Genomic DNA, 26,898 nt, shown 5'->3' on the forward strand with positions numbered 1-26,898 from the left:
CTGGGCGGAAGAAGGGAACTATCAAACCAAGACTTTTGTTACAAGAAGGCCCGATGCGTATCCCATGACGCTTCTGTGTCTGGCATGGGCAGATGGACAAAATCTGAGCGAAAGTGTTGATATGTCCGGATACTGTTGATCGGTGGCTATCTCGTTCCGAATCGACCCTAATATGACATTCGGTCGGATGGTCCGGAGTATCCCCTTTTTTTTCTCTGACTCCGGTGAAATATGGCTATGAGGCCTTGTTACCGTTGATCGCTTTGAGTTCGACATCACTAGATAGGATCAGCATGTTTACTAGGGGTAGTAACCCTTGCTTTTTATGGGAAAAGGTTCAGGGGACTATGTGCGTTGTGTGGCGTTTTCACAAGTTGGCGTGCCCATGGCGTGATACTGGTTGATGAGCTTTGAGCCCAAAAACAGTAAGTCAAAGACATGGGACGGAAGAGGCAGGACCGGGTTGAGAACATAATGGAGAAGCTTTTGTGAACTTACAAGACCAGTCTAGCGTTGGGAGGAATGTATCCGTGAAAACCACTAAAGAACATGGGTCAGCAACTGTTGAGGTCATTGAGCGCGAGGTTCGGGCTGCATTGCAGGCAGCATCGCAAGAACCGGCGGGTGATCGACGTTTGTGAGGTCACAGCGTAGAGGCTCAGGGTACCTAGCGCCCGTTGCGCGGCGTTTGGTCTGGTGCCGAACGCGGAGAGGATCCTGAACCTGTACCCAATGCAAACGTCGATATGGGGTGTGCATCAACGTAGAGCCTCTCGCCCACCGCAGACTTCTTGAAAAGTGTCGCATGCGCAGTGAAGCTGTGTTGAGAACTCACCGATCGCCGTAGCCGTAGTCACTATCCCAAGCGATGCGTCAGTGATTGGTTCAGTATTCAACAGGCGCATTACGTACGGTGTGATAGTCAGGGTGGCCTTCTCGCCTAGCGACATGGGCGCTGACTCTGAGGAGCCTAAGATGCCTTCATCCCAGCCTATGCAATGCATGAGTTCAATCCGTTGGCGAGTCTAGCAGATGCTCTGCGTCAAGGCGCGGGCGTTGAGACACGTACCGCGAATAACACGGCCAACGCCAATCTCAGTCACAAGGCTCCCACGGCCCACCGACGAGTCGAACCTGAAGTACGTTCTTAGAGTCCAGAACTTGGACGTGGAATTGTTCCGAAGCGTGGGTGATGCTCACTGGTTCCCCTTATTGTCCGCTTTGCTCTCGTCGTAAAGCCAACCTAGACGATTCGTGAGATCCCTGCCGACGAACTGGAATGATGTGCTACCTGTGTACTCCATCGAAACCTCGTCATGCTTCTTAGGAAAGGTGACTCCATCTCCCTCCTTGAGGACTTGTTTCTCGACACCCATGCTGGCCGTTGAGAGAGGCAAACAGGCGAGGGTAACAGTCGAGGAAGCACTGATAGGCTCAAGCGTGTATCTTGCTTCTTATGACCAGCTTTGACAAGGACAGGTGCAAGAGTCGATAGTGGAGATGGACAGTGGAGAAAGGCGGGAAAAGTAGCAAGGAGTGGTAAGGTAGGTCAGAAGGTTGGCCCACAGCTTTTAAAACGAGGGTGGGTTGTGCCTTGGTTAGGAGGGCTCTGCAGACGTATGTATTCAGGCTCGGGCGCTGCTACAGGATCCCACGCGACCAAGAAACCAAAGCCCGTGGAACAGATTGGCTTGACGGATGCATCAAGCACGTTAGCCCCCTCGCATAGGCGACGGTAGACGTACAAGGTCGCTACAACCATGTCGGCCAGCAGCCGCCATTTCCTCCTAGGGCCCGTCCGTTTCTTCGGGGCACGCAGCCCGGAGCCTACGCCGTTTGAGCGCCAGGGCAGACCCGAGTCTGGCCCTGGGATCCTGGTTCAGATTCGTATATCCCGGTCGCGCGGTATGCGAAGGCTGCGTTGCAAATTGTGTGTTGCAGTGGTAGTTTAACGAAGAATAAGACGTTGCCACGCGCTTCTCGGCCACCTGCATCCGGACGGCATGCCACACACGCATCTTGCGCCCCAACCGCGCCGAGCACACCGCTGGAGGACTTGACAAAGTTGTTTTGCTCGCTGCGCTACGTCGTGTGTAGCTAAGCAAGGTGGGGTGCGTTGCGGGTGCGGTGCCGCCAAGGATACCCCGGGGCCAACCAGCACGCTTCCTCTCCTTGAACGTCGTCGTTGTCCGGGTCAGCGGTCACACGTTGGGAGGACTGAGAGCCCGAACGCACTGAATCTGCGCGTCGGTTGTGGCTGCACACTATCGGGAGCCGCTGTATGTCTCCCCGTCGTGCAGGAAGCTGGCAGACGTCGTTGCATGCTGTGTAGGGCTCCTGTCCAGCATCGGGCTGTTCCGTGGTGTTCCAAAGCGTGTGCAAGAGAAGCACATTCACCACGCCGCCCGGACTGTGTGCGTGCCCAACAAGGATGGTGGTCCAAGATCAGATCTGCTGTGTCGCCAGAAGCAAGCAGTCGCCGCCGTCTTGGCTTGTACTCGTACCCAAGATGCTCTCGCAAACTCGTCCGCGGTACTTCAGCTGACGCTCGTCCACGCCAGGCTGCCGCCTCCCCGGTGCAGGCTACTTGTCCAACACCTGGTGTCGGCGCAGAGTGACCGCGAAAAGCGCGACGCTGTCCCAGGACTAGGTGCCCGGTAGTGGCAAGCGGACCCCAATGGCAAAGGGCTCGCCAATAGGCCGTGGGCGGAACCGGTGCCCTGCTTCCGCTGCACCCCGAAAACGGTCCTGAACATGTTCCCAAACTGGTCGTCGCCTGCCAAGACGTCGCGGTAAACGCTGCAAAGGAATATTCGAGCTGGCGGACGCTGCACCTCACGTAATCGCGAGGGTGCGCGGTCGAGACGGGGCAGCCAGACGACGGAATCGGGGTGGCACTGTCAAGATCGACGCCTCTCCGCCTCTGACTCGCCATGCCAGCCGTCGCACGTGGGATGGCCTCGCTCTGCGCAGCTGGCGGCCCTCTCGAGGCGATCGTGAGCCCATGCGTGCGTTGTCTGGGAACCCGGACGCTTGGTTTGGGCCGCTTCTCGCGCTGAGATTGGCCAAGATTCATGCGCTTGCAGCGGCTGGCATGGGCTGCTCATCCCACGTCGCAAGAGCGAGCCGTTTCACGAGGCTCAACAGGACATGGTGATGCTGTGTCATGGCAGCGTAGGTCAAAAAAGCAACGAGGCGCATGCGGGCACGATAATGCCCAAAGTCGGTGCAACGTCGAGGATTCGTTCGCCTAACCGAGTCGCCGCCGCACTGCTTTCCAATGACGGCAGAGCTTCCAACCAGGCCGAACATCCTACGGGCCACTGCGTCTAGACCTCTACTGAGCTGTTGTCCAAAAAGGCAACCGGACCAAGTTGTCCACGGTGATGCTTGAGAATCCCGCCGAACACCGGCTGTCCGTGGGCGTAGCGTCCTTATCAACGTAGAACACCTCCCCGATGCCGACCTTTTGTATAAACTTCAACAAGCGAGGGTAATTGGTCCCGACTTGATCTGTGCCATGGCTGTCATCACTCATGACGAAACGACCACCCATGCGAAGGAACGCCTACAAGATAAGCGTCAGAAGAGCTAGGTCGAGGAGCGGTGTGACGTACCAGGCACACAGGCGAGCAAGGGTAAGGCTCAGCAAGACCTTTGCGAAGGCCTGCCGAGTTGAGCTCTAGAACTCCGCTGTAGGAAGCGATGTATTCCAGGTTGCGCTGCATCCGCTTCCAAACACCCTCCATGCCCTCGAAGTCAGCGTCCCGATGATCGCTGAGCAGCCTGATCAAGTCGAAATGTCCGACCACAGGCGGCTTCAAGGCCTGGAGCATCTCGTACTGCTCATCGAAGTAGTCCTCAAAAAGTCTCTCATCCGTTCCACCTGCAGCTGCACGAGCTTGCTCATAGGTAGCCCGATCAAAGTCGATGGGTATCGTATGGCAATGGTGTATCGATCCCATGAAAAAGTCGAAGGCATGTTTCTTGAAGATGGCTTGTATCAGCTGATGCGTTGACGGACGAATCCATTCAGACTCGAAGCCTATCAGAAGTTTGATTCGGGACGAATAGGCTTCTCTCACGCGCTCTGCCTCAACCAAATAATCGTCGAAAAGCTTTGCAAGGGACTCGACCGTATGGCTATCGGTCTGAGCATGATTAGCACAATATCTTACCTGCTTCTTCGGGTCCTGTGCAGACTACCTACCTCTTCAGGATAAAAGTCCTCAATTGGTCGTGGTATATGCTCCGTCAAGGCAAAAGTGTGGAAACCCTTCGCTATTGCGTCTTGCACAACATTCTCCAGAGTGTCCTTCGCATGTCCACAGAACTGCCCAGAGTGACTGTGATGTGAGTAGGGCATTTTAGAGCTCTCATGAACAATTTCGTATCAGCCCGATGCGGTGAAATCGACGGACTGGGCGCGACGTATGTTCGATATCTGGAGGCTCTCCCGTGCACTGTTCGATGATCAGGAAGGTTGGTGCTTGTCCGTTTAGTATTAGGAGAGCTTGTCGTAGCAGCGTTCAAAATCCGTGGGAGTCGGCGCGCCTAGTCTGTTGATGAGTAACGGTAAGGATATGTCAAAGTCTCGAGGACAGGATGTATGGACTCGAGTGTAATATATCTCCGGTGCATGGTTAGATCCAACGATTTTCATTCCGAACCCCGCGCGTTCCAAACTAGCTTCGCTTCCGAGAAATGACGGCAAGGGCGGGGCACCAATTCAGGTACGAAACGAAGGGCGAGACCAAGAATGCTTATGTACCGTCCACTCTTCACAGTGTCGAAGATAGCAAGCGGTTTTGCGACTTGTGAGCCCATTACTTTCTTCTTGGTCGTATCGTATGGGCAGCTTTCCGTCTGCACACCCCACCGCTTCACATCTCGCTTACATACGTCTCACCTAAACGCTTGTCTGAGGAATCTCTCATCAATTTACATTTTTCATGCCTCCTGCAAACGACAGCTGACGCAAACTCTGCTTGTCAAAGACCCTAGCAAAACCAAATATCCTTCCGAGCAAATATAAATCCACGAGCAAAGTAAGCATTTTGAGCATACTGGGAAGACGCAAGTTCAAAAGAGTAGCTCAAGCATTCGATGCCCCCTCGACTTCGCGAATGACTCGAGCATTGCGCGTTCTGTGCACCTTAGTCTCCTCTAGACACGGACAAACTGTCTGACTTCGATTTTCCTGTGATTGCCTTGCAGACTTGAGACTACACAAGCAAAGTCTCACCCAGAATAACCACAACAAAGCGCTCACACACGCAAACCCTTCCAGTGAATACGCCCTCTTATAGCAAACTCACGATATCGACCCTCTACCATGGCCCCCGACCCCTCCTCTCCGACCATCTACTTCGGCTTCGGCTCCAACCTCTGGCTCCACCAAATGGCAACCCGCTGCCCAACATCGACTTACCTCGGCGTCGCGCGGCTGAACAACCACAAATGGATCATCAACGACCGAGGCTACGCCAACTTGGTAGAAGTAGGACCAAAATCAACCCTAACTCCAGATTATTCACGTGTGGTCTACGGCCTCGTCTACTCTCTCCTCCCTTCAGACGAGTCCCGTCTCGATAAGAACGAAGGCGTGCCACACGCCTACGTGAAGGAGCTTTTTCCGTGCGACTTCTGGGCAAGCAAAGACGGGAAGAAAGTAGATGTCACTGCTTCCCCGACGGAAAGCGGCAAGAAAATGCTCGTCTACATCGATCGTAAGAGGCGAACCGAGAGCACGCCGAAAGAGGAGTATGTTTACCGGATGAACCGGGGGATTGAGGATGTGGTGAAGATGGGCGCGCCAGAGGCTTATGTTGAGGAGGTCTTGCGCAAGTTCATTCCTGTTGAGGGAAAAGAAGAGAAAAGGAAAAGTCTTGAAGAGAAAGCGAAGAGGCAGCTGGTGGATTTTGTGGATGAGAATCTTGTGTAGGGAGGGTAAAGTGTGACTCGTTCTGTCACTGGTCTACCTGGATGATGGGCAGTATTAGCCTCTTGGGCACTGTGTGGTTTCCTAGTCGTAAACATACGACTGCCCTAGATTCCCACTGTTTACATCTACCTCCTGGTCATATACCATTATCGGCCAGCAATCCTTTCGACGATGAGCCTCACTAAACTAGCATGTTGCACAGCTTGACCCGTCCCACACTACTTTCCGGTGAAGATTAACAAGACTTCGAACAAGACTATTTGTGAATTTGAGGCACAAAACAACCCTCGTTTAACAACCCTGCTCACTTCTATTCTAGTACTCCTTGGACGGGTCTGACCAACACCATGGCGAAGAATCGTCGAGTCACAAACCTTCAGTGACTTTAAAGGCAACTACGGCGGGTAGGGATGAATGATAATCGAGGCGTAAGAGCCTGAACACTCTCCCCATCCCGCTTTGCTTGGAAGCCAGCTGATGCAGACCCAGATATAGCCCGCTTCTGTAGCATGGTGGGATGTTGGATTATTGTGAATAGCCAAAGAAGTTGAGGAGTCTACTCGAGTCTCAATTGGAGGGGGATGTTGTGGACTATGAGAGAACGCAAGGAGCAAGATGATTGCTTAACAACCCTTCGTTGCGCGCGAGAGTGTAATAAGCGCTCAGCGCAAGAACTCGCGACCTTAGCCACGCAGAGATGTTAGAACATGATGTTGAACATCATTTGCGAACTGAAAAATCAAATATTGTGGCTATCATGGTTAAGCTATCCTCAAAGGTAAAGTGCCGCTACGGGGGTGCTTGCATGTCCGATACGGACTTCGAAACAGCCTGTATCTGCATAGCTCGGCTGCTTCGTGCGACCGAGGGCGAACAGCAGGCCTGAGCGATTGTAAATCATTAAAGTAGTCGCGTGCGCAACTCTTCAGGTGACGCTCGAGACCTGTTGCTGCGAAGCCGCATCAGTCTATCCACCTACCGGCCACGGAGAGAAGTTTTCAAATCAGGAAAGTGTACGTATGGAGAATCATCAGTCACCATTGCCCCACGAAGCGTACCTGGGAAGTAGTTTGGAGACCGTCGCGACTGCTTGTTCTGCGCAGCGTACCATCAAGGTAGTTCTGACTGACCTTCTAACGCTGCGGAGTCTTCAGCTCCTCTATCCGCTTGGTGATGTCTCGAACCTCCATTTCGAAACTAGATGTCGTTCCAGCTGAAACTTCCTTGCAAAGTTTAATAGCCTGCTCAAAGTAGCTCTTGGCCTGCTCCATTGCTTCAAGACCTTCGGAGCGCTTCCTAGTCTTCTCGGCAATATCGGTCTCGGCCTCGTCCTCCACTTTATTACTGTCCGAATCTGAATCGTAATCCAGTTCATCGTCTGGTTCTAGCGTTACTGTCTTGCCCAGTAAAAGGTCACTCATCCAAAGACCAGCGTGCCCTCGAAGGATAAGTAATTGTGCGTTCTTATCATAAGGTGGCGATTCCACGAGTTCTGTCAATCTGCGGCATATCTCCCGCGCACCAGCTAGCTCTTCGTGTTGGATCTCAGCTTCCCGGGTACGCTTCTCTCCCAAGGTCATGCCACCATCTAAATGAATGGACACGGGGACGTTTGTCATTTGAGCCTCACGTTTGAGCTGTCGGCGTGAACGTCTACTCCTCTCGAGCACTTGCATGAGCCAAACCGAGAATAAAGGCGGGTAGAAGGTGGTGGCGTCGATTGCATGGGGTTGGAAGCTGCGGACAGGATACTGAAGGATCAAGCGCTCGTAGTAGTCTTTCGCAAGTTGAAAGCCTTCTTCCGAACATAGATGCTCGTCGCTGGCCGGGCTGTCTTGCTCGTCTATCCCAGACAAGGTACTCTGGTATCTTCGACGCAGTAGCAATTCAGCACCTAGTCCCCACAGGCCATTGTATCTCGGCTCAATAGGAATGCCATGGGCTTGCGTTCTTAACATCATGCCCCATGCTCTTGCTGCGCGCTGGTAATCTCCCTCAAGTAAACAGCGGTGCATGACAGTCGACAAGATGTTGAGATGAGTCGTTCTCAACGCAGGAGTGACACGCTTTGAGCCAAGGGGTTGGTCTTGGGACGAGGCAACCTCGCCATGTATGGAAAGAGTGAGGCCGGCAAGCTCCTGTTGGATGCGGGCTGGAGTGAATTTTGAACGTGGCTCTCTAGGCGGAGCATGCGGAAACGGCGGCGCAGGGATTTGAAACGCATCATCAGATGAGAGGCCCGCAACACGGCGCTGTTCTCTATCCCAGCGGTCGTATAGGGGAGCCGGCTGGACTTCTGGTTGCGGGTTGTCGTTCGCGTCATGTACCAAATCTTCTTGAGGGTCTGCTCCGTCATCGTCGCGTTTCCGCTTGGACTTTGTTTGCTGGGCCGGCCGCAGCGGCGTGGCAAAGTGGTGCATGTTTGGCCAAGCTGGGCTGGGCAGCAAAGGCGCAGCTGTATTGGATTGCAAGGCAAGCTCGGTCTCCTTGTCTTGCCTGGCATGCCGGCTGCAACCTGGTAATCCTGGAAGCTTCTCGCGGTCTTGAGGTGCCCAGGTGGACGCCGTCGCACGTGCTACTTTTCTCCACTCTCGTGACTGGAACCAGCCAGGCTTGGCGGACGCGCCTGCCGCACCTGCATACATCACTGATCTGGGGAGCCTCACAGGCGCCACGCCACTCCTTCCTCCTCCTGTCCCACCTTCTCCCACAACGCCGCCAGCTCGTGTCTGGTTGGCATCTGAACATGGGCCAGAGCAGTTCGCGTGGTGCGCAGGATCAGCCGCCGCCGCCGCGCTCGAGGGCCCGGCCGACATCATGGGCGCCTTCGTCCATGGGTCGCAGAGGGTCGCAGCCTGCCAACGACGCTGTCCCAGAGATGGTGCAGCGGGCCCTCCCCCACTCGTCACGGCCTCTGTCCCAACGACTTAACCCTCTACACATGCTATCCGCTCGCAACGAGCACGACGATGCCCGCTCGACCGCCGTAGAGAGCCCAGTAAGCCGCCTGCAGCGCCGCCCCTCGCGGATGACGAGGGCTCGTTCTTCACTCAGTTCGATACCAAGCCTACTTCACAGACGCATATCCAGTAGATCCAGAGACGGCGAATCCGCGTTATCATCCACCCCCTCCGAACGACCCGCGCCGACGCCACGGACCGAGCGACTCCGGCACCGGCATACCACCAGCACAGGGTATGAGCGCAGTCCATACCTTCCTAGGGTTCAAGTCCCTTCGGAGCTGAATCTCAGCTTCGAAGAGCTGTCAGGCACCACGAGCAACGCATCATCAAATTCGCCGTTGCCGCGGCTGAGCTCGGCCAGACGAGACGGCAGAGCCTCATCCATGCTTCCGTCTTTCAGACCTGATAGGGGCTTGAGAAATATGACAAATTCGCTACGCCGGCGACGGTCGCCCATACGAAGAGAAGAGGACCAAGCAGCCATGCTTTCGCGGCTGTTGTCTGTCGCAGCAGCAGCTACGGCAGCTTCGCTGATGGGTGATGACCACCGCGCCGTGTCAGAAGCCCGCAACGTTGCGGGTGACGGCGAGGACGGCACTTTCGATAGCTTTCTGCAGGCTCTACAGAATGGAAGGATCGCCTCAGCCTTGAGACAGAGTGGTAACAGCAACGGGAGCGAGGAAGGGACAGATAACCTGGGTGGAAATACTCAACCACTTAACTTTTTCAGGATGTTCAGATTTGGGTCGTCAAACGAAAACGAGCAGCCAGACGCGGACACGGCAAATCGAGACCGTCGGGCTGAGAGTAATGGTGAAGAAGACGAAGCAGATGGTAGGATGGTGCCCATTATCATCGTTGGTATTAGGTCTATCAACCCAGGCAGTGGCACCGAGCGAGACGACAACATTCCTCCCTTCCTCGATGCCTTGTCCAGCTTTCCCACACCGGCCACGTCGCCTGGAGAAGAATCCATGGAAGGCTGGACGCGCCAGCCGCCCAATACCACGAGGTTTAGCCACCGGCGCCGGGCATCTATGGGAGGCATGAACAACTTTTCGTCCAGCTACGACAATCAGAGATACCGCTCGACGCGCCCACGCCCGTGGTCTACTATGAGCGACTCCCCAGCAGGTCCTCTTCCACCTCCTTCCACACCAGCGAGTTCCGGTCTTTCTGCCGTCTCTTCTGGAGCGACCACTCCAACGTTCACAGCTTCACCACCTTCGCCGGCTATTCAATCCTCTGCCTCGTCCCGTCGAGGAAGTTTCATTCGTCGTCCTACTGGAGCAGGGTTAGAACCAACCACAGAAGAACCAACCATGCACCGTCGCACCCCTCGCCCACGTCGACTGAGCGAGTCTGACTTCTCCAGGTTTGGGTCAGGTTCTTCACGTCGAAATGGTGTGGTCGAGCCGGACAACAACCCTGGAGAAGGCTCCAGAAGTTGGATCATATATGTACTAGGCGGCAGCTACCCCGAGAACCATCCTATTCTCACTACACCCAGCCTCTTTACAGATTCGCCCACATATGAGGATATGCTTCTGCTTTCCACTCTCTTGGGACCTGCCAAACCGCCGGTAGCAAGCGAAGAAGATGTTGCTTCGGCGCCAGGGCTCTTCGTTATTCGTATGCGAGATGGCACATTAATCGCGGAGACCGAGGGAGGAACCGATACCGTCGACCTTCCGGCAGATGCGCGCTGCTTAGTCTGCTTGTGCGATTTTGAGATCGACGAGGAAGCCCGAAGGCTCATCAAATGCGGGCACCTGTTCCACCGACCTTGCATCGATCAGGTGAGTTTTCTACTGACGTACGTAACGAGTTATCGCTAACTTGAAGCAGTGGCTGACCACTGGTCGCAACTCGTGTCCTCTATGTAGAGCCCAGGGGGTCGACGAGAGGCCTGCAAGCTCTCTGCAGGTGACGAATCCAGACCCTGAACCGAGTATCACCAACAACTCAGCGCAGGCTGGTGCATAAAAGTGCCTTGCATTCGATACCCAGTTGCCATTCCACCTTGGAAGGGAAAGTGCCCGTTCCAATTTTCGTTGTGGACTCAACTCCTTTACGTACCGATCGTTTGACCTGATTCGCGGTACTGATCCATTCATTGGACAGGTTCGACAACGGCCTCCATTTGTTACCGGACATCTTTTGTCCGAGTGCGAAAACTCACGACTTTTCAGCTCAAGGTTTCGATTATAGCGTTCGGCGTTCTTGTGGATTGACGAAAGAGCCGCCTTGTCAGCGGGGAGATGAATATGGCAATTGGATTTTTTCGGCATTTTGGGAGCGATCGACCAGTCATTGAGGCCTGGCTTTGTGTTTAGGGTATATCCACGGCGAAATGTTGGGGGATGCATGTGAATCATCACGACTGCTACGACCATTTCTTAACATACTGCGTCTCTCCGTGTACATGGTCCCTTGTGTCGGATATCCAGTCCGACAAGGCATAGCAGCGGCAAATCTGCTGCTTAATCAATGACGAAATCTTTTCAATACGCAACAAACTGACAGGAACATGCAAGCAAGCAACATGACGAAGTTTTCGTGTTCTGACGACAGATGATTCGGGTATCATCACCTGCCGCCGGGAGAAGGATATCCCCGCGAGCAACCGCTTTCATCCACTTGTTGTACGAAACTTTGGAAGAATTCGCAGATTACTACGTACGTATTCGCGCACATGCCTGCTCTACCTCGGTATCACGGGACAATTCTCACGCCGATTTCTTACCATCTTCCTACCATTGTTCGCAATGGGCGTGCCAATAATCCGTGGAGGGTAGGTATCTCGCTCGCACGTCCCCTCCAACTTTGTCCGGGCCATGCTCAAGGGTCTTCGCAACACCGGGATTTGCAGAGTCAGTCGTTGACGGGGAGGGTGCGAAGACAAGCGCTCTACGCCGCAAATGAATCATGATGGCGGTCTTTCTCGTTGGAGCATTATGGGCGATACCGAATGCGACGCGCGCCTAGAAAACACCAGGAAGGTGGAGTTGGCATTTTCCCAGCGACATGGATTTTAGCGCGCGCGGGAGTCGCGAAGGATGCAGGGAGCTCGGGTGACGGGAATGCTTCTGTGGGATGGGGAGAGTTTTCCAGAATGCGTTCAGTGCGTTCTAGCGGACGGCTGGGAATGACGACTATGCGTCGGGGGTGCGCGCGAGGGAACGTGACTCGTAAAAACTCCAGAAGTAATGGGATGTTTTCTTGGGCGGGCCGGGGCCGAAATGATGGACATGGGCCCGGATGGGGGTGCGAGCGCAAAGGTGAGGTGAGATGTGCCCATTTAGTGATGGGCGTGTGATGGCTATGCTCGAACGGGGCAACAGTGCGGTGCTGGAGATTGATCTTCGAGCAGTTGTATCGACGGCTCCACGCGGCTTTGAAAGGGAATTGACGCAGCGGCTGGTGCCGCGCTGGCCGCAACGGCATTGCTACTCGAAGGAGACAGCTACGTGACGCTGTCGCGAGAGAAATCGATAGTCCTGAGGCTCCGTGGGTCGACGTCGGAGATGCGCTCCGCCAGCCGCTCAGTCTCGATCTTGCCCGTTCGAGGAATGCCTACGAACTTCAGTCCATCAAGGCAGTCAGCAAGCTCGTATAGGCTGTACGGTGATACGCGGATACGCCTGGCAAGATGACGTTGCACATAGTGTCAATCGCAAACTCTATCGGTATGAGGGGACATTGTTCGATCGTGCCCTGGAATCTCAATATGAGTCTTGATGCGACTTGGGCTCCTGGCGTCGAAGGATGGCGCATCATCACTTGACCGCATGTCGTGCCTTGTCTAACAAGGCAGCACAAGACGACAACCAACGCCAATGCTGTGCTCTCACGATCCGGCAAATACCAAGGCCTGACAGCTAGCACCTTGCAATGGCCCACAGGTGAGGTCCATATGTAGCTTCATGGGCCATGCTGGAGGTGAGTGAGGGTTACCAGGTTGGCACAGGGAAGGTACGGTAGCTTTGCTATTGGCCAGTCCTCACATAGCGTGCAGGGCGGACCTTGGGACCCGGAAGTTATCTTTCTTCTGGCATGCCTTCTCCGGATCCTGATAAACTTGCCTGGGGGAATCCGCGCGTGAGAGATGGTCACCAGCAGCGGATCCCTGGAATCTACACCGATCCTCGAGCGCCACCGCCTTTTGTACGCACTGCGACGCTGTACAGTAACAGGTAAAGAGTTCTTGCAGAGTGCGGTCATGAGTAGGTTGTGGCATCTGTCCATTGGCGATGGCGCGCGGTAGACAGTGGCACACAGACAAGGAACGTTTGTTTCAGTTTTGTATCCAGTTGTGTGTTTCAAGGTCGATCGATGGGTCTCACAAAGCAGGCTCGAGCAGGGTTCAAGCCTGTGACGGCACGTGGACGTAACCGCGACGCCGGTATGGTTGCTTGGCCGTCCGGCACTGAGATGCGAATACCTGCTGCACTGCATCGGCATCTGTAGACTCCTAGAGGAGTCGACACGTCCTTCAACCGGTCGACATTGCAGACGGGGAAAGTCTCCATGCAGGTGCATGCCCCTCTCGCACGGCGGCCCGCAACCTACGGGACCTTATCCAGGGAAACAATAACCACTCGAGCCGTTCTCGGCATCGTTCCTACGGCTGGCGGCACGATCCTGGAGATTGGGGTTTGCGGTGCTGGATCGTGCAAAGACCGCGCTCTCATATCGCACACCTATGCTGCGGACCGTCTATTATGCACCATTCACACTGCAGCGGGACATGGTCCTGCGTCCGCCGCGAGACACTAGCAACAAGGTGCAGAATCTACGGTCGACGGTCTGACCATGCATTTACAAAGTGGACCCCACTGTAACTCTACGGCAGATCACAAATGCTGGCGGCACGCAGAGGAATTGCAGGATCCTAGGTCGCCGAACATGACATACTGGAACCCTCTCCAGGAGGCGCCTGACAATGCGCGATTTCCAAAGAAAAAGCAGTCGTGTCTTGCCATTTGAGTGCCGTTTCAACGCTCACAGCGCGTGCTATGCGCGCCTCAACAGTTTGCACACTGCTTGATAGGGCAGGACGCAGACGCCGTGCTGGATTGACGCGTTCACGGTGCAGTGGCCTTCTTGAGGACTTGGAGATGCAGTATCCCACACCGCTGGGAACTGCATGTGGCCTCTGGGCGGAACCGTGCGCTGATTGGGCTGCATGAGTCCAACCCAGGCTTTACAACTCTCTTTGCTTCTTCTCTGCTGCTGCCGCCATCAACGCCTGTCACTGCAGCAAGAGGGGAACGGCGCTGTGGGCGGTTTGATGTGGGTGCAGGGCTAGCCGCCTTGGGAGAAACCCCAGGCATCGACATGTACAAACCTCGTAAAGCTGTGTGCTGCTGTTTGTTCAAGAGGCTCCCCGGCGCAGGGCCTCTCTGGCAGCGCATCCTGCGTCGGAGCTCGCACCGCTTTGGGCGCACGCTGAAGGCTGGCTATATCAAAGAAATTCTGCAGCCGCCCTCACGCCGTGTCGAGTAAGGGGAGATGGTTTGTGGCGCGCGCGGTACCAAGACCAAGCCCAAGTGCCGTCGTCTCTCTCCACTCCACGTCACTGCCATTCGCTCATGTCCCTTGCGCTCAACAACTCTCCTCCCGTGCTGCTGTCATCTCACTTGCTTGGCCCCACCTGGCCTGCTGCAAAGGAGATCCTGGCTTTAGGCGCCACGGGCAGCGCGAATGGCTGACCTCCGACGCACAAGTCAACTCTGCGATCATCGGCCGGGATGCATGCTCCCACGGCAGGCTGGAGCGAGAGGGCTGCTCCCAGAAGGGCACTCGAGGCTTGCCTTGCCCTGCTCCCATCTGTGAAAGTGGACCCTTAGCAGCCACTGCTATAGTGCCGCCCGTGGGCCGCTCAGCGTCCTTGAGTCTGCGCTAACATGGCATGGGAGCGGAAAGCGGAATCGTCCGGCTCGAATCAAGCACTGCTCGACTCTGCGCACTGACCGACGGCGAAAGCACGCTTTGTTCCCTCTTTGCATGGTGGAGCCAGGGTTGTCCTCCTCCCCGCGCCTGTCTGAGGAGCACGCTGCCTGTGGAGTGAGGCCGCATCGAATCAGTACATCGGTGCTGAGCCCTGGTCGTTCTTGGAGTGCCTATTGTGAGATACATGGCACACGCACACTCCACGCACTACCTCTCCCAGCTGCTGTGTCCCGCCGCCGTTGGGAGCACCACCATTTGGTTTCAGACTGCCTCTCCACCTGCCTCCCACGGCCGTGCCTGTGTTGCGCCGCAAGTCCACCTTGCTGCCGGATGAGCATCGAGACTCTGGAGTCTTGTTTAAAAGCCGACTGGGGTCTCGCTCGTTGGGCTAGCAAGGGCCCCAGCGCAAGCCTCATCATCCATCCTTAAGTTTGTCGTCTTCAAATACGGCCTCCACGGCGCCTGGTAGTTGGGCCACTTTTCCGAATCCCGCCTTATCAGACTACCACCCGTGCCTGACGCCCGTGTGGCAGGACCCTCTCAGAAGCGCTTGCGATCGTCCTCAGATCCCTGCTCGATCCTTGGACCTTCCGGGGCACGGATGACGTTGATCGCACTTCTGCAAGTATCTCGTCACCATCTACCACATCCATCTACATACGTTCTGCATTGCTGCTGCGCGGTCGCCTCTGCACCAGTACCACCACAATGTCTGGATACTATCCGCCAAACGCCAACATCCCACCGCAGTACTACAACGTCAATCCCAATGTGCTTCCCAATTCCAATCTGCAGAATGTCCCGCCCGTGATGGCGGCCGATGGCTCTTATGCACACGGCGTGCCTGAGAGCCCGGTGTATCACACTATGCCCGGAGCTTTTGCGCCATATGTCGAATCGCACATGCAGCAGCCCTATTTGGGCCAGTATCAAGAAGTCCCCGGTGGCATGGATGCTTCCCAAGATGCGAATGCTCGCACAAGGCGGCGCCCAGGACCTGGAGAGCATGTAAAACATCGAAGGACTCGGAGCGGATGCTTCACATGCCGGCAGCGCAGAGTAAAGGTGAGTCACTATTCTCGGATACACGACGGTTGTTGAAGACTGATGACCTTCAGTGTGACGAAGCGCACCCTGTTTGCGAAAGTAGGTGTTACCGTACCATTCAATCTACTTCAAAAAGTACTTACTTTACACTCAGGATGTCGGAAAGGCAATCGCGAATGCATCTACCCAGAAGCCCAGTCGAACCAGAAGACTGGCCGTAGTGGATCCAAGTCAGGGAAATCATCTTCCGCAGATTCTGGTGAAGGCTCGTCCCCGGAAGATCACAATGATGACGCAAAAGAACGATTACCGCCCATTGTTGACGATGACGAAGAGGAGTACGAAGATGACATGGAAGTGGAGGAGAAGGGCCAAGGGAGACGGGAAGCATCCGACACGCCAGCATTGACCCTCGATCGAAGTCCCTCACCATCGACAGAGACCTTCTTGAAAACACCGAGCATGACTTCTTCGAGACCGCCAATACATCGAAAAAGCAGCCATCCAACCGCTAAGTCAGCCGCAGCCATGAAGCCTGCACAGCGGAAAGACATCCAGTTCTATTTGGATTACTTCAAGAACCACATGTCCGCACACCACTATTCCCTGAAACACGACACATCAAAATTCTTCAAGACCGATTATCTCGAACATGCTATGAGGTACCCTCCTCTGTTGTTTGCGATCGTAGGATATGCCGCTTATTTTCATACTCTCAATCAACCGAATGCCCGTATGCACACCTTTCTACAGTACTACGATGAGTCAATATCACGGCTGCGTGCGAACATGATGAAGACCAAGAAGCAGGGGTTATCCACTCTGCTAACGATTCTGCAACTTGCAGCCATTGAGGTAGAATTATATTCGCGGGATACCCAGCACTAGCTAACAATCCTTCAGGAAGTATTGGGCGACTGGGTCAACCTGATGGGCCATCAAAAGGCCGCCAATCAGATGCTGACACAGCTTTACACACCTGAGACGATTACAGAATCACCTTTTCTATTGAAGGTGATACTTTGGTACAGTCGATTTGATTTATTCGTCGGCCTCCAGTCTGGGGGAGAAGCCATTCTCAGCCGGGATTGGTACGTTGCGGTGCACGAGCATTTCCGGATGGAATCTACCGAGCAGCCGGACGAGCTAGGATTACGGTACGACGAGCGGTTCGCATACTCACGACTTGTTGCGAAAGATTCGAGCGACTTTTTCTTCAAGAAAGGGAAGGGGATGATCAGTGACGCGGAGTTCATGGAGGAGTTGCCAAAGCTCGGCGAGCGAGTACACGCGCTAGAATCCAACATCGACCCCATGCTCCTCGATCCCAAGCACAAGGTCCATAGGATACCTGGAACCCCGGACCCTGACAGCGTTGTCAACGCCTTCGAACCTGATCTGCTCTGGGGTGGAAGCTATTGGACTTCGAATTACCTAAAGCTGGACATGTGGGGCATCATGTTCATGTACGATTTGTCGAGCTCTCTGGCCTTGCAGAAGCCGTTCGATCCCGAGGTTACTAAGCGAGCATTACGTTCTGCTCAATTGTTCGAAGCTATTCGGAATTATCCAGATGCACCTCCTGGCGCAATGATCGAAGCGCAAGCTTCTTTCGCGATTGCGACGTTGTTCCTGCCGAAAGATCCAAAGACGGTGACGTGGTGTCGTAAGACACTAGCGAAGGTGGAAAGTGCAGGGTAAGTCCATTGATTTGTCCTTTTCACGATCTTCCAGCACACACGGCCCACTTTCTTACTCAAACATCATAAGAGATTATACCTTGCTGACACACCATCTAGATACATCTACTCCAATGTCCTCCGCAGCCGCTTCCTCGGCGGCTGGGGCATCCCTCAGTCGGATTGGTGGCTCCCCAACGACGAAGGCTGCCCACCCATCATCCGATCAATCAAAGACTTCATCCAGGAGCGCACCACCGCCCCCAAAGACGAAGTCTCCGAGAACCTTCGCGAAATGCGCGGCATTTTCGGCACCCTGACCATCTCGGACTCTCCACCGGACGACACGAGTAGTAATGCCACCGAGGACACTGTGGGCCTGGGCAGTGTTGGTACAAATACGGATGACATGCTTTACTATACAGGGTCAAGTCCGGATTATGAGTATGGGTTCGATCCGAAATCGTTTGGTGCGGAGCCGTACGGATTGGGAAAGTTTTCGTGAGTGCAAGAACGCCGTAGTTGCGGCTCGTCAATCGCAGTCGGACAGGACGCCGGATCGCGGCTGCGTGCATCTCCAGTACCGCACGACGAAACTGTCTATTGCACCACTTTCAGTGCGTTTCACGTCCTCCAAAGGACGCAAGCCACGCTGTATCCTGTCGATCAGGGTGTCACGAAATGCCGTTCGTACAGTTGGCAGATTGTACGACGTGGTGTGCAGGGAGCTAGGGCTGTGTTTCGCAGGGGTTAGCGAACGCTGGCAGCACTGCATGGAAGGTACCAGTGCCCGGATGGGTTCCCCGCAGCTGCTTGTTTCGACGTCGAGCTAAAGGTGGGAAGAGCACAGTGAATTCTCGTTTGGCAGCACGTGTGTAATGTTACGGCTGCAAGGGAGGTGGTGTAGGGAGAGATGAGACGGCCATACAAAAGTTCAACTCTCTTGTTAGATTGGAGGATCATTGTGGTATCTTGGGTTCAGTGTTTGGTCTGGACTGTTAGGGTAAGACTGGTTGGGATACCCTTTGCATACGGTACGGCTTGCACAGCAACACACTTGCGTGGCAGCCCTCTTCTGGAACACAGATGTAGGCAGTTTGGTGTCTACTGGTGATGATTTATTTGCTTGCTGTACCGATTACCTCAGTAAATAATGTAGACCTATGCATTCTTGGCTTTACATCTCAACTCCATCGTGGCTACGTTATGGTAGAGCGTACTTCGTTTTCGGGTGCAACAAAGATAAAGCACAGTGTCTCAGATAAACTCAAGGACTGACGTGGGACAATAATAGCTTGGTGCTGCCTTCCACCCCACAGTGTCACTCGTCTCGTCGGTGAGAACTCGTTGAAACAGAAGCACCTCTCGGAGGATGTTCCCACCGGTATCTCCGCGGACATGCTTCAGACGCGGAACGCTTCTACACCGGGCAATCAGGTGTCTTCCTGTTGTCACAACCTATAGCTTGCCTGTCATGATACACAAAGCTTTGGGTTCCCTTGGCTTGCGAAAAATATGTAAGATGTATTTGGCCATAGCAAAGGTTTTAAGATCGATTTAGGGTTAAGTATCGGCAAGTAACATTACAATCGAAAGCTATAGCCATCGAACAAACGGAACCTTAAGGTGAGGTTCTTTGGGATCATGAATGCGGAGGCATGGAGTCGGGCATCAATATGTCTTCCTCCATCCTCCGGAATTCCAAGGACCAGACTCTACTTCGTGTGACTTCAAATGAGTATAATGCATTTCTTCCGTTATTCGAAGAAGAGCGCAAATGCGTGACAGAATAGAGGCAAAGGCAAAGGACATGGAGGTGGTATGCTCTCGGATGCGCCTAACGTACCTGATGCGGCATAGCGTCAGGGTCCGTGCATGAACCCCATCGTACACATGAATGTGAGCTCAGCAGCTGGTCCACGCCTCGATTGCAAACCACCCATCTGGAACTCGATTAGCTCACCCCCGCTCTTGCAACTACTCGACCAACATGGACAACTTTCAGAAACTCGGAGCTTTCGGAAAGAACATCTCGTACGTTCGCTCGCCGCTCTCCCCTTGCACCTCGGGCTCTGGCGCGGGTTGCGCAGCTCTGGATGTGCTGACATGGCGTTTGTAGTGCTTCGTTCACGCCTTTTGCGGCGAGGACGCAGCAGCTGGTCAAGGAGACGCTTGGTCAAGATGTCGACAAGGTATGAAAGCCTCGCAGCCCAACGTGATATAACTTGAGCAATCCTGAGGCCTCCGCCCAGCTTCACCAGTAAACATGTTGACACGGCCCGTGATAGACTCAACTGCCCCCCGACTACATTGAGCTCGAGAAGCGCGTGGATGCGCTGAAGAAGGTGCACAACACCATGCTCCAGGTCACGTACGACACCCCGCTACTCCTTTCCTACCCTACCAGCGCATGTCTGATGATGCTCCCTTTACAGCTCCCAATATTCTAATGAAGCATACGACTACCCGACCAACATTCGCGAGTCCTTCAACGATCTTGGCCGAACCGTCGGCGAGAAGGTCCAGCTCCTCTCCGCCGCAACCTCCCCCGCCGAAGCACAGGCTGCTCTTACCGCACCCCCGTCCGCAAAGCCGCAGCCCAAGACCTTCAGCCACGCTGTGGCCCGCGCCGCGGTCAACAGCTCGCACACTCTGCAGGGAGAGCACTCCGGTGCCGGCGAGGACCCGCTAGCCACGGCCCTCGAGAAGTTTGCCGTTGCCAGCGAGAAGGTTGGAGAAGCCCGGTTGGCTCAGGATGCCCAAATCCAAAGCAAGTTTCTAGCAGGCTGGAGTACAACGCTCAACACGAACATCATGTTTGCAACACGTGCCCGCAAGGCGGTGGAGAACTCGCGGCTCAGCTTGGATGCTACCAAGGCCAACGTCAAGGGCGGTGCTTTCTCGCTGCCCGGCCAGAAGGCTCAGCAGCACACCATTAATGAAGAGGATCTGACCGAGGAGCAGCGGGCTAAGATCGAACAGGCTGAGGATGAGTTTGTGGGACAGACTGAGGAGGCTGTCGGCGTCATGAAGAACGTGAGTCTAATTTCTCGTACCACTTCCAGCACACATCATCTAACACGATGAACCTAGGTCCTTGACACCCCCGAGCCGCTGCGCAATCTCGCGGATCTCATCGCCGCGCAGCTCGAGTACCACAAGAAGGCATACGAGATCCTGTCGGAGCTGGCGCCCGTCGTGGATCAGCTCCAGGTCGAGCAAGAGGTGCGTCGCCATGACTCCTCTGGTTTCTAATCGTTCTGTCATCGTGACCAACTCCTTTTTCCCTGACGACTCGCTCTGATACTCTACTTCAGCAAAAGTATCGTAATCCCCACTGATTTTCGAGCGCGCAGGCCAGCTACCGTAAGGCTCGTGAGGGAGCCTAGACTGCCGCAAGATGCAACAATGTGTAAGAATCGAGAGTCGGGCTCCAGGGCCGGGCTGGTGAAGATATTCCACAACTGTGTGGATCGGGAGATGCGCCTTTCTGGCTGTTTGGGAGGCTTTTCTTTAGGTGTTGTGTTGCGGGAAATTGGACCCCCTGTTACACCTGCGCATTAGTTTGGAATCCACATTGGTCGATTGAGTCCTGATTGTCCCAGCTTTGGCTCCTTTTAAGATGGTCGCAGTAGACCTCGCATCATTGTACGAAGGTGATTCTAGAACCCTTGGCCCAGGGCTGGTAGTGAGGGAAACTTCGTCAATACGTATGCTAACAGAGCACTCGAGTGATTTGCTTTCATGTTTGTTTGGGAAAGAGTTCGCTCGCATATGGAAAGAACGTACTATCTGCGTATGCAATCTCCGCTGCATTTCATTCTAACACTCGACTCTGTTTACTTCTATTCTCGCTGTCCCCTCATCCAGTGCAATACTTGCGGGACGTCCACGGCCGAGCCAGAGATGGCGTCAGCAAGGCATACCAATTGGACGCTCGAATGATTTGGCCTTGTACTGTGCTGCCTTCCTTCGTCTTCCTTCGTCGATGGTCGGTGTTGATGGCGGTATGGACGACAGCAATCGAGGCCAGCATATCGAGATGCGACTCTCTGTTCACTGGCTCGACCAAAGGATGGTATCAACCGAGACAGCGTGTTCGACTGCCTTGAATAAAGCTGCAAGCGGGTGGGACTAGGCGCAGCTTCAGCCCGTGTTGATGACGGCATGTTGGAAACCAATCGAGCCACCACCCACATCTGGCGTATTAGACTGCCTCTCGATATCCATGTCCTCGATACCCATCTCAAAGAAATGCTTAGTCCGTCGAAACACGGCCTTACAACTATCCGCGCTGCTCAAGTTCCCAGCCTTGTCGCAAGGGTAGCCCGTTTCGGCACGGTTTTTCAAGAAGCGCGGTGCGGTTCTGGGGGCCGCTACGCCGAAACGTCGCCCCAAAAAATAACCTGAGGCGCCTCTCCAATCACGTACGTTCCGGATGCCGATGGGAGCGAAGCCGCCCTGCCACAAGCGAATGCGACGCGCCGGGGCGAGGGCACCGCTATATGATGAAAAGAGTTTTGTGCTGTTTTCTTTGTAGGTGCATCTTATTTCGTGCCTTCATTCCAGAGGTTGGCCGACTACATATCTCTTTGCACCAAGAAGGTTTGATTTGATCCTACTACTCGAGCTGGGCGTTCACTGATCTGGTAGCGAATAGTAATCCTCCTTCTCAAAGGTCCAAGCCTTACGAGCATTGTACCCGGGTGACGGTATCTTGACTGCAAAAAATCCGTGTGCTCTTACACGGCTTCATGCGTGCCGCGCTCGGCCGTACTGTTGCTCGAACCATAGAGACTGGACTCACCACCTAAGGTATACGAATGGACAACCGCCCAACCTGCCAGGTACAATCCACAGCCAGATCAGCCATACACACTATCTCTGGAGGCCGCGCTGAGCAGCATCCTCCTCTTGCCATCACCTCCACCTCATACCCACCACATCTCCAACCATGTCCACCACTGTAGACGCACAATGGCCTCCGGGCGAAATTTGGGTCAATCTTATCCCCTTCGGCCCCTCCGCAAACTGCACACTCACCCTCTGCCCTGTCGAATGGGGTGTCTTTGGGTATCGGCCTTCCATCAGCGCCAACGCAGCGCTACTGGCCATCTTTGGCGTCCTTCTTCTCCTCCACACGGCACAAGGGGTCAAGTACCGGGCCTGGGGGTACATGGGGTGTATGGTGGCAGGGTGCGTGCTGCAGATAGTGGGGTATGGCGGACGGATCATGCTACATGGTAATCCGTTTAGTTTCAATGCCTTTCTGATGCAGATCAGTAAGTAGGAATCGGTGTGTGTAAGGCCATGAAGGGGTAGGGGGCTAATGTTGATGGACAGTCTGCATAACGGTAGCCCCAGTGTTCTACTGCGCTGCAGTGTATGTGCTCCTTTCGCAACTGTAAGTTTCTTCCTTGCTCCTTCTTCCTTTCTTTGTCCGTCTTCCTTCCCATGGACTAGATCAAACGAAAGGTGTGACTAAGAGCAACGTGAAGCATCATTACAGCTGATCCGGTTCTCTCCCGCCTCCCACCAAAGCTCTTCTACTACGTCTTCATCCCCGCCGACATAATCTGCCTCGTCCTACAAGCCACGGGCGGCGCGCTCTCCGCCACAGGTGCTACTGTCAGCGCCGTGAACACCGGCGTCGACGTCTCAAAAGCGGGTCTCATACTGCAGGTCGTCGTGCTCGTACTCTTCCTGTCGTTCTTCGTAGACTACCTCGCCCGGTATGGGCGGTTGCACGGGCGTGAATTACTGGGGACATTAAGGGTTTTCTTGGGCGCGAATTTTGCGGCCGTAGTGTTGATTCTGGTAAGGTGCATTTACCGTATTGTGGAGCTGAAGGATGGGTATTTTGGGCCGGGTTTTAGGCATCAGTGGGATTTTGTTGCCTTGGAGGGCGTGTAAGTTTCCGGCTTGAGAAGTTATCTTGGGGAGTTTGCTGACGTGAGTAGGGTTATGTGCGTCGCAGTATTGTGTCTGGCCATTGGACACCCCGGACCGAGTCTGTATCATGTGGGTAAGGAGAAAGTGCGTTTGCAGGAGAATATCGAACTTCAGCAGAAGCCTGGGAATGAAGTGAAGTAGAGGGCAGTTAACAATTACTGCATGTCTGGCATTGCCCTTTATCACGCAGAGACTCGAAAAATTTTCTTGACTAAGTAATTGGCATTGAAAGGTACCTATTTTCCTCAGTCAGTCAGTCAGTCAGCAAGGCGTTTACGTCACGCATCAAGAAGCTTGAAGCTACTACAATTGGACAAGTACAACTCAGTAATACCAAAGCTCCCACATCCATGTATGATTCAGCTGCAGGTCCAGCCTGAAGCGTATATCTTCGTCTGGACGAGATACCGCTACTTTCTTTGTATGATGACATCTATCTACATACCAGAACCAACGAAGTTGTTACTCGAGTATACAGGCGGAAAAGGTGGCACAATAAAAAGGACTCTTTGAAGACGAGATCGTAAGACCACCACCATGGCAAAACACTATTCGTACATCGCTCCCGGGAACTCCCCACCAGGCCTCTCCGCTCAAGACGTCGCACCATTCTCAGGCCTCTGTGGTTGGGCCAGCGCCCACAACTCCCTCGGTTTCCCACTAGCATCACAGCTCGCAAATTTCCACCAAGCCCAATGATACGCACCAGCGATATTTACCAGTCCCCACCTTATCGGTACAGGCATCGGCGGCCAACTTGTCCACATCCCCTCTTCATACGTGACATCCAGATTCAGCAAGAAAAAAGGAACTACATCCGTGGTCCCCGCCTTCGTCACCGTCTTCTTCCCCCACGCTTTGAATATCGCAGCTGCCTCTTCCGCTTTCTTTGCTTCAGGAAGGAATGAGAAGGAAGCGATCGTCTCTATTTCGTGGTGGAAATGGTGGTTGAATGGTCCTTGGAAGGAATCCATAATCTTCAACAGTTCTTTCCCATCGAAGTCGTACGGTTCGCCCAGCGTAGTCAGATACTCGTTAAACCTGGCCAGTCCCGCAAGAAATGACTCGTGCTCCTTGTGCGTCTCTGCGAACAAATCGTTCCGCCCCATTACCTCTTCTATTTTGGGAAATAACTCCGCTTCTTCGTCATCATGGTGGCTTTTCACAAACTTGAACCAAGCGGTGCAGTACCCAATGAAATCATTTTTGTCTTCGTGCGAGATGAGGGGCGCTTGGAGGTAGATGGAGTTGTAGCCGCGGAGGATGGCGTTGTGGATGTGGGCCATATGTGTTGCGCCGGTGGTAAACACGTCGGTCCTTTTTGTTTTGTATTGGGGTGTCTGAACCAGGGAACAGGGGCCGTCGGCCCATTGTTTGGAGGGTGGGAAAGTTGTCATCGTGGAGGGTGCACGCGATAGGAGGAAGGCAGTGAGGAGGGCTTGAAGTGCGAAGAAGGATAACCGGGTTGTATAGCCAGGCATTGTCGGAGAGATATTTAGGGAGCCATCGTGGAGTCTAATGATGTATCCGTGCAGTTTAGGGAAGTGCGAGTGTGGTGTGATGGTTGTGGTGGGCTGACAATTGGGCAACGTCCGAGCTCTCATTGGGCGAGAAGTGGGCAGTCGGAACGCGCTTCACATCAGCTTCCCTACTCACTCACATAAAGTCCATCCCTTTCCGTTCATAGAACATCATGTATGGGATTTTAGCGATGAAACCTCCGGTGCTGAAGGATAACGGGGAGCTGGACAAAGGCACAGTGTCCTTTTCGCAAATATATGTACTGCGAGTCATTCCCCGAAAACAACCAGGTCGGCGCCGTATTCATTAGCAGGCGTGGCTATAATGCAGGCGTGGCTATAACACAGGAGTAGCTTCTGAAAAAACAGAGCCAACAGATTTGAACTTCTCCGAGCTGCGAACCTTGGCAAGGAATTCAACGGCATCGAGGTTTTTCACGATAATAATCATCCCAGGTCGACATACCATCATTCACTTCATTCTTCATGTAATTGGTCGACTTGACGCTTTTGCTCATCGCAAGGCTATTTTCACAGAAACGCTTAGCCGTGTAATTTCCTAGAGCTTGAAAGTTGCGCGATGGACGTCAGATGCCCATTCTCGGATAGCACTAACATGCAACTCCCCGAACCCAATTGAGTAAGATCCTGAGTGTTTCTTGGTACAAGAGTCAATCATACATCCAAGTACATTTGAGATAAAGACATCGAGATGCATCGATATTTGCCATTGCCACCATTTTCGGCGTATCTTTGACGTAACCTCTCAAATTGGTCAATTAAACAGAGAGGGTTGCATCGATGACGGGCTGAACCTTTCTATGGCCACGTTCTCAGATCACAGCGTATCATGCAGCATTCGAAACACCTCTGTCATGGCCCGACCGTTTTCAATCCTTATACTAAACCTATCCAAACCCATCTATTCCGGAAGAATCCCAATTTGCCGAGGGATACACCGCTCACTGTACAAGGCGCACCGCTACACTCTCCTCAGTGTATGCAGCTCCACGGAACTCAAGGCAGACTTCTTGCGCATTCTATCTTTGCATACCTAGTCCACCGGGTGCCCCGCATACCGTCCTACATCTACTCCCATTTTACCACCACTCCGGCCCGGCTTCCCTCAAATCTGCCTTGCGCGAGAAGCTACGCATGCACTATAGCACTGTGTAAGCGTGCATGCCCTGCAAGTCATTCTGTGGATGGGTGGCGCGTACGTACATCGAAGGAAGGAGTGTAGCACTCCGTGGAAACACAGAAACGGGAACACCATGCATACCCGCACTGCATCCGTTGTATCTCGACAAAAGCGTGATGTTTTGGTATTGAACTGAGCCAATGGCTACAGTATTGTGTTGGTTTCACAGGTGCCATAGGCGATCCAGCTTTCGGCTGTGTGAAAGTAGCACTGCGCACCCATTCCGTTGCCTAGAAATGTGGGAGGTTGATGACATGCACTTTCTAGAGTCTGGAACTGAGTTCATGATGTGATTGTGGTACACCAGAAGGTGCTTTCCCAGAAGAATTGCTATAACGTGTTTTTTTCTTTTCCACAACTCCACTGAGTTTACCTCATGCACAACACTAACTATAGCAGCCGCTCTCGCAGGACGAACACGCAGGAGTATCTGCAGCTGTCTTACACATAGCTTGTCAGTACGTGCATGTAGCGTTACTCTCGCTTGATGCTATAGAATGTGGACGTTGCAATGCGCTTCCTTGACGCACTGGAATGGGCCGAATTAGACTTGGGTGTTTGTATTCGTTAGTTGCACAGCTGTCATGAATTCAATTGCATATTAGCTGTATCACGATGCCGTATTTTCGTTGAATAA

General features: G+C 53.8%; 9 protein-coding genes across 9 annotated transcripts; 5 read left to right on the top strand and 4 right to left on the bottom strand.

Moving 5' to 3' along the window:
• Positions 1-235: 235 nt before the first annotated feature.
• N0V89_001055 (uncharacterized protein) lies at positions 236-1,376 on the bottom strand (the record flags this gene model as incomplete). Its single annotated transcript, XM_056209870.1, has 6 exons — positions 236-278; positions 499-540; positions 836-856; positions 913-991; positions 1,070-1,134; positions 1,201-1,376. 6 exons carry the CDS (start codon positions 1,374-1,376, stop codon positions 236-238), a joined length of 426 nt encoding a protein of 141 aa, XP_056076692.1.
• A 1,961-nt stretch (positions 1,377-3,337) lies between these two features.
• Positions 3,338-4,366, bottom strand: N0V89_001056 (uncharacterized protein; the record flags this gene model as incomplete). The annotated part of the gene is made up of 3 exons (XM_056209871.1): positions 3,338-3,568; positions 3,618-4,151; positions 4,211-4,366. 3 exons carry the CDS (start codon positions 4,364-4,366, stop codon positions 3,338-3,340), a joined length of 921 nt encoding a protein of 306 aa, XP_056076693.1.
• Positions 4,367-5,335: 969 nt separating this feature from the next.
• N0V89_001057 (uncharacterized protein) lies at positions 5,336-5,944 on the top strand (the record flags this gene model as incomplete). The annotated part of the gene is made up of 1 exon (XM_056209872.1): positions 5,336-5,944. One exon carries the CDS (start codon positions 5,336-5,338, stop codon positions 5,942-5,944), a length of 609 nt encoding a protein of 202 aa, XP_056076694.1.
• Positions 5,945-7,077: 1,133 nt separating this feature from the next.
• N0V89_001058 (uncharacterized protein) lies at positions 7,078-8,585 on the bottom strand (the record flags this gene model as incomplete). Its single annotated transcript, XM_056209873.1, has 2 exons — positions 7,078-8,541; positions 8,580-8,585. 2 exons carry the CDS (start codon positions 8,583-8,585, stop codon positions 7,078-7,080), a joined length of 1,470 nt encoding a protein of 489 aa, XP_056076695.1.
• Positions 8,586-9,329: 744 nt separating this feature from the next.
• Positions 9,330-10,745, top strand: N0V89_001059 (uncharacterized protein; the record flags this gene model as incomplete). Its single annotated transcript, XM_056209874.1, has 1 exon — positions 9,330-10,745. The coding sequence occupies one exon, from the start codon at positions 9,330-9,332 to the stop codon at positions 10,743-10,745; it is 1,416 nt and encodes a 471-aa protein (XP_056076696.1).
• A 4,825-nt stretch (positions 10,746-15,570) lies between these two features.
• N0V89_001060 (uncharacterized protein) lies at positions 15,571-18,093 on the top strand (the record flags this gene model as incomplete). The annotated part of the gene is made up of 4 exons (XM_056209875.1): positions 15,571-15,870; positions 16,108-16,764; positions 16,813-17,606; positions 17,709-18,093. 4 exons carry the CDS (start codon positions 15,571-15,573, stop codon positions 18,091-18,093), a joined length of 2,136 nt encoding a protein of 711 aa, XP_056076697.1.
• A 1,485-nt stretch (positions 18,094-19,578) lies between these two features.
• On the top strand, positions 19,579-20,843 carry GVP36 (BAR domain-containing protein; the record flags this gene model as incomplete). Its single annotated transcript, XM_056209876.1, has 5 exons — positions 19,579-19,622; positions 19,708-19,780; positions 19,877-19,959; positions 20,024-20,624; positions 20,682-20,843. 5 exons carry the CDS (start codon positions 19,579-19,581, stop codon positions 20,841-20,843), a joined length of 963 nt encoding a protein of 320 aa, XP_056076698.1.
• A 1,699-nt stretch (positions 20,844-22,542) lies between these two features.
• Positions 22,543-23,501, top strand: N0V89_001062 (uncharacterized protein; the record flags this gene model as incomplete). The annotated part of the gene is made up of 4 exons (XM_056209877.1): positions 22,543-22,784; positions 22,845-22,870; positions 22,932-22,992; positions 23,087-23,501. 4 exons carry the CDS (start codon positions 22,543-22,545, stop codon positions 23,499-23,501), a joined length of 744 nt encoding a protein of 247 aa, XP_056076699.1.
• A 632-nt stretch (positions 23,502-24,133) lies between these two features.
• On the bottom strand, positions 24,134-24,826 carry N0V89_001063 (uncharacterized protein; the record flags this gene model as incomplete). The annotated part of the gene is made up of 1 exon (XM_056209878.1): positions 24,134-24,826. One exon carries the CDS (start codon positions 24,824-24,826, stop codon positions 24,134-24,136), a length of 693 nt encoding a protein of 230 aa, XP_056076700.1.
• Positions 24,827-26,898: the final 2,072 nt, after the last annotated feature.

This window comes from Didymosphaeria variabile (assembly GCF_027946475.1).
Source record: "Didymosphaeria variabile strain IMI 356815 chromosome Unknown scaffold_1, whole genome shotgun sequence".
NCBI lineage: Eukaryota > Fungi > Ascomycota > Dothideomycetes > Pleosporales > Didymosphaeriaceae > Didymosphaeria > Didymosphaeria variabile.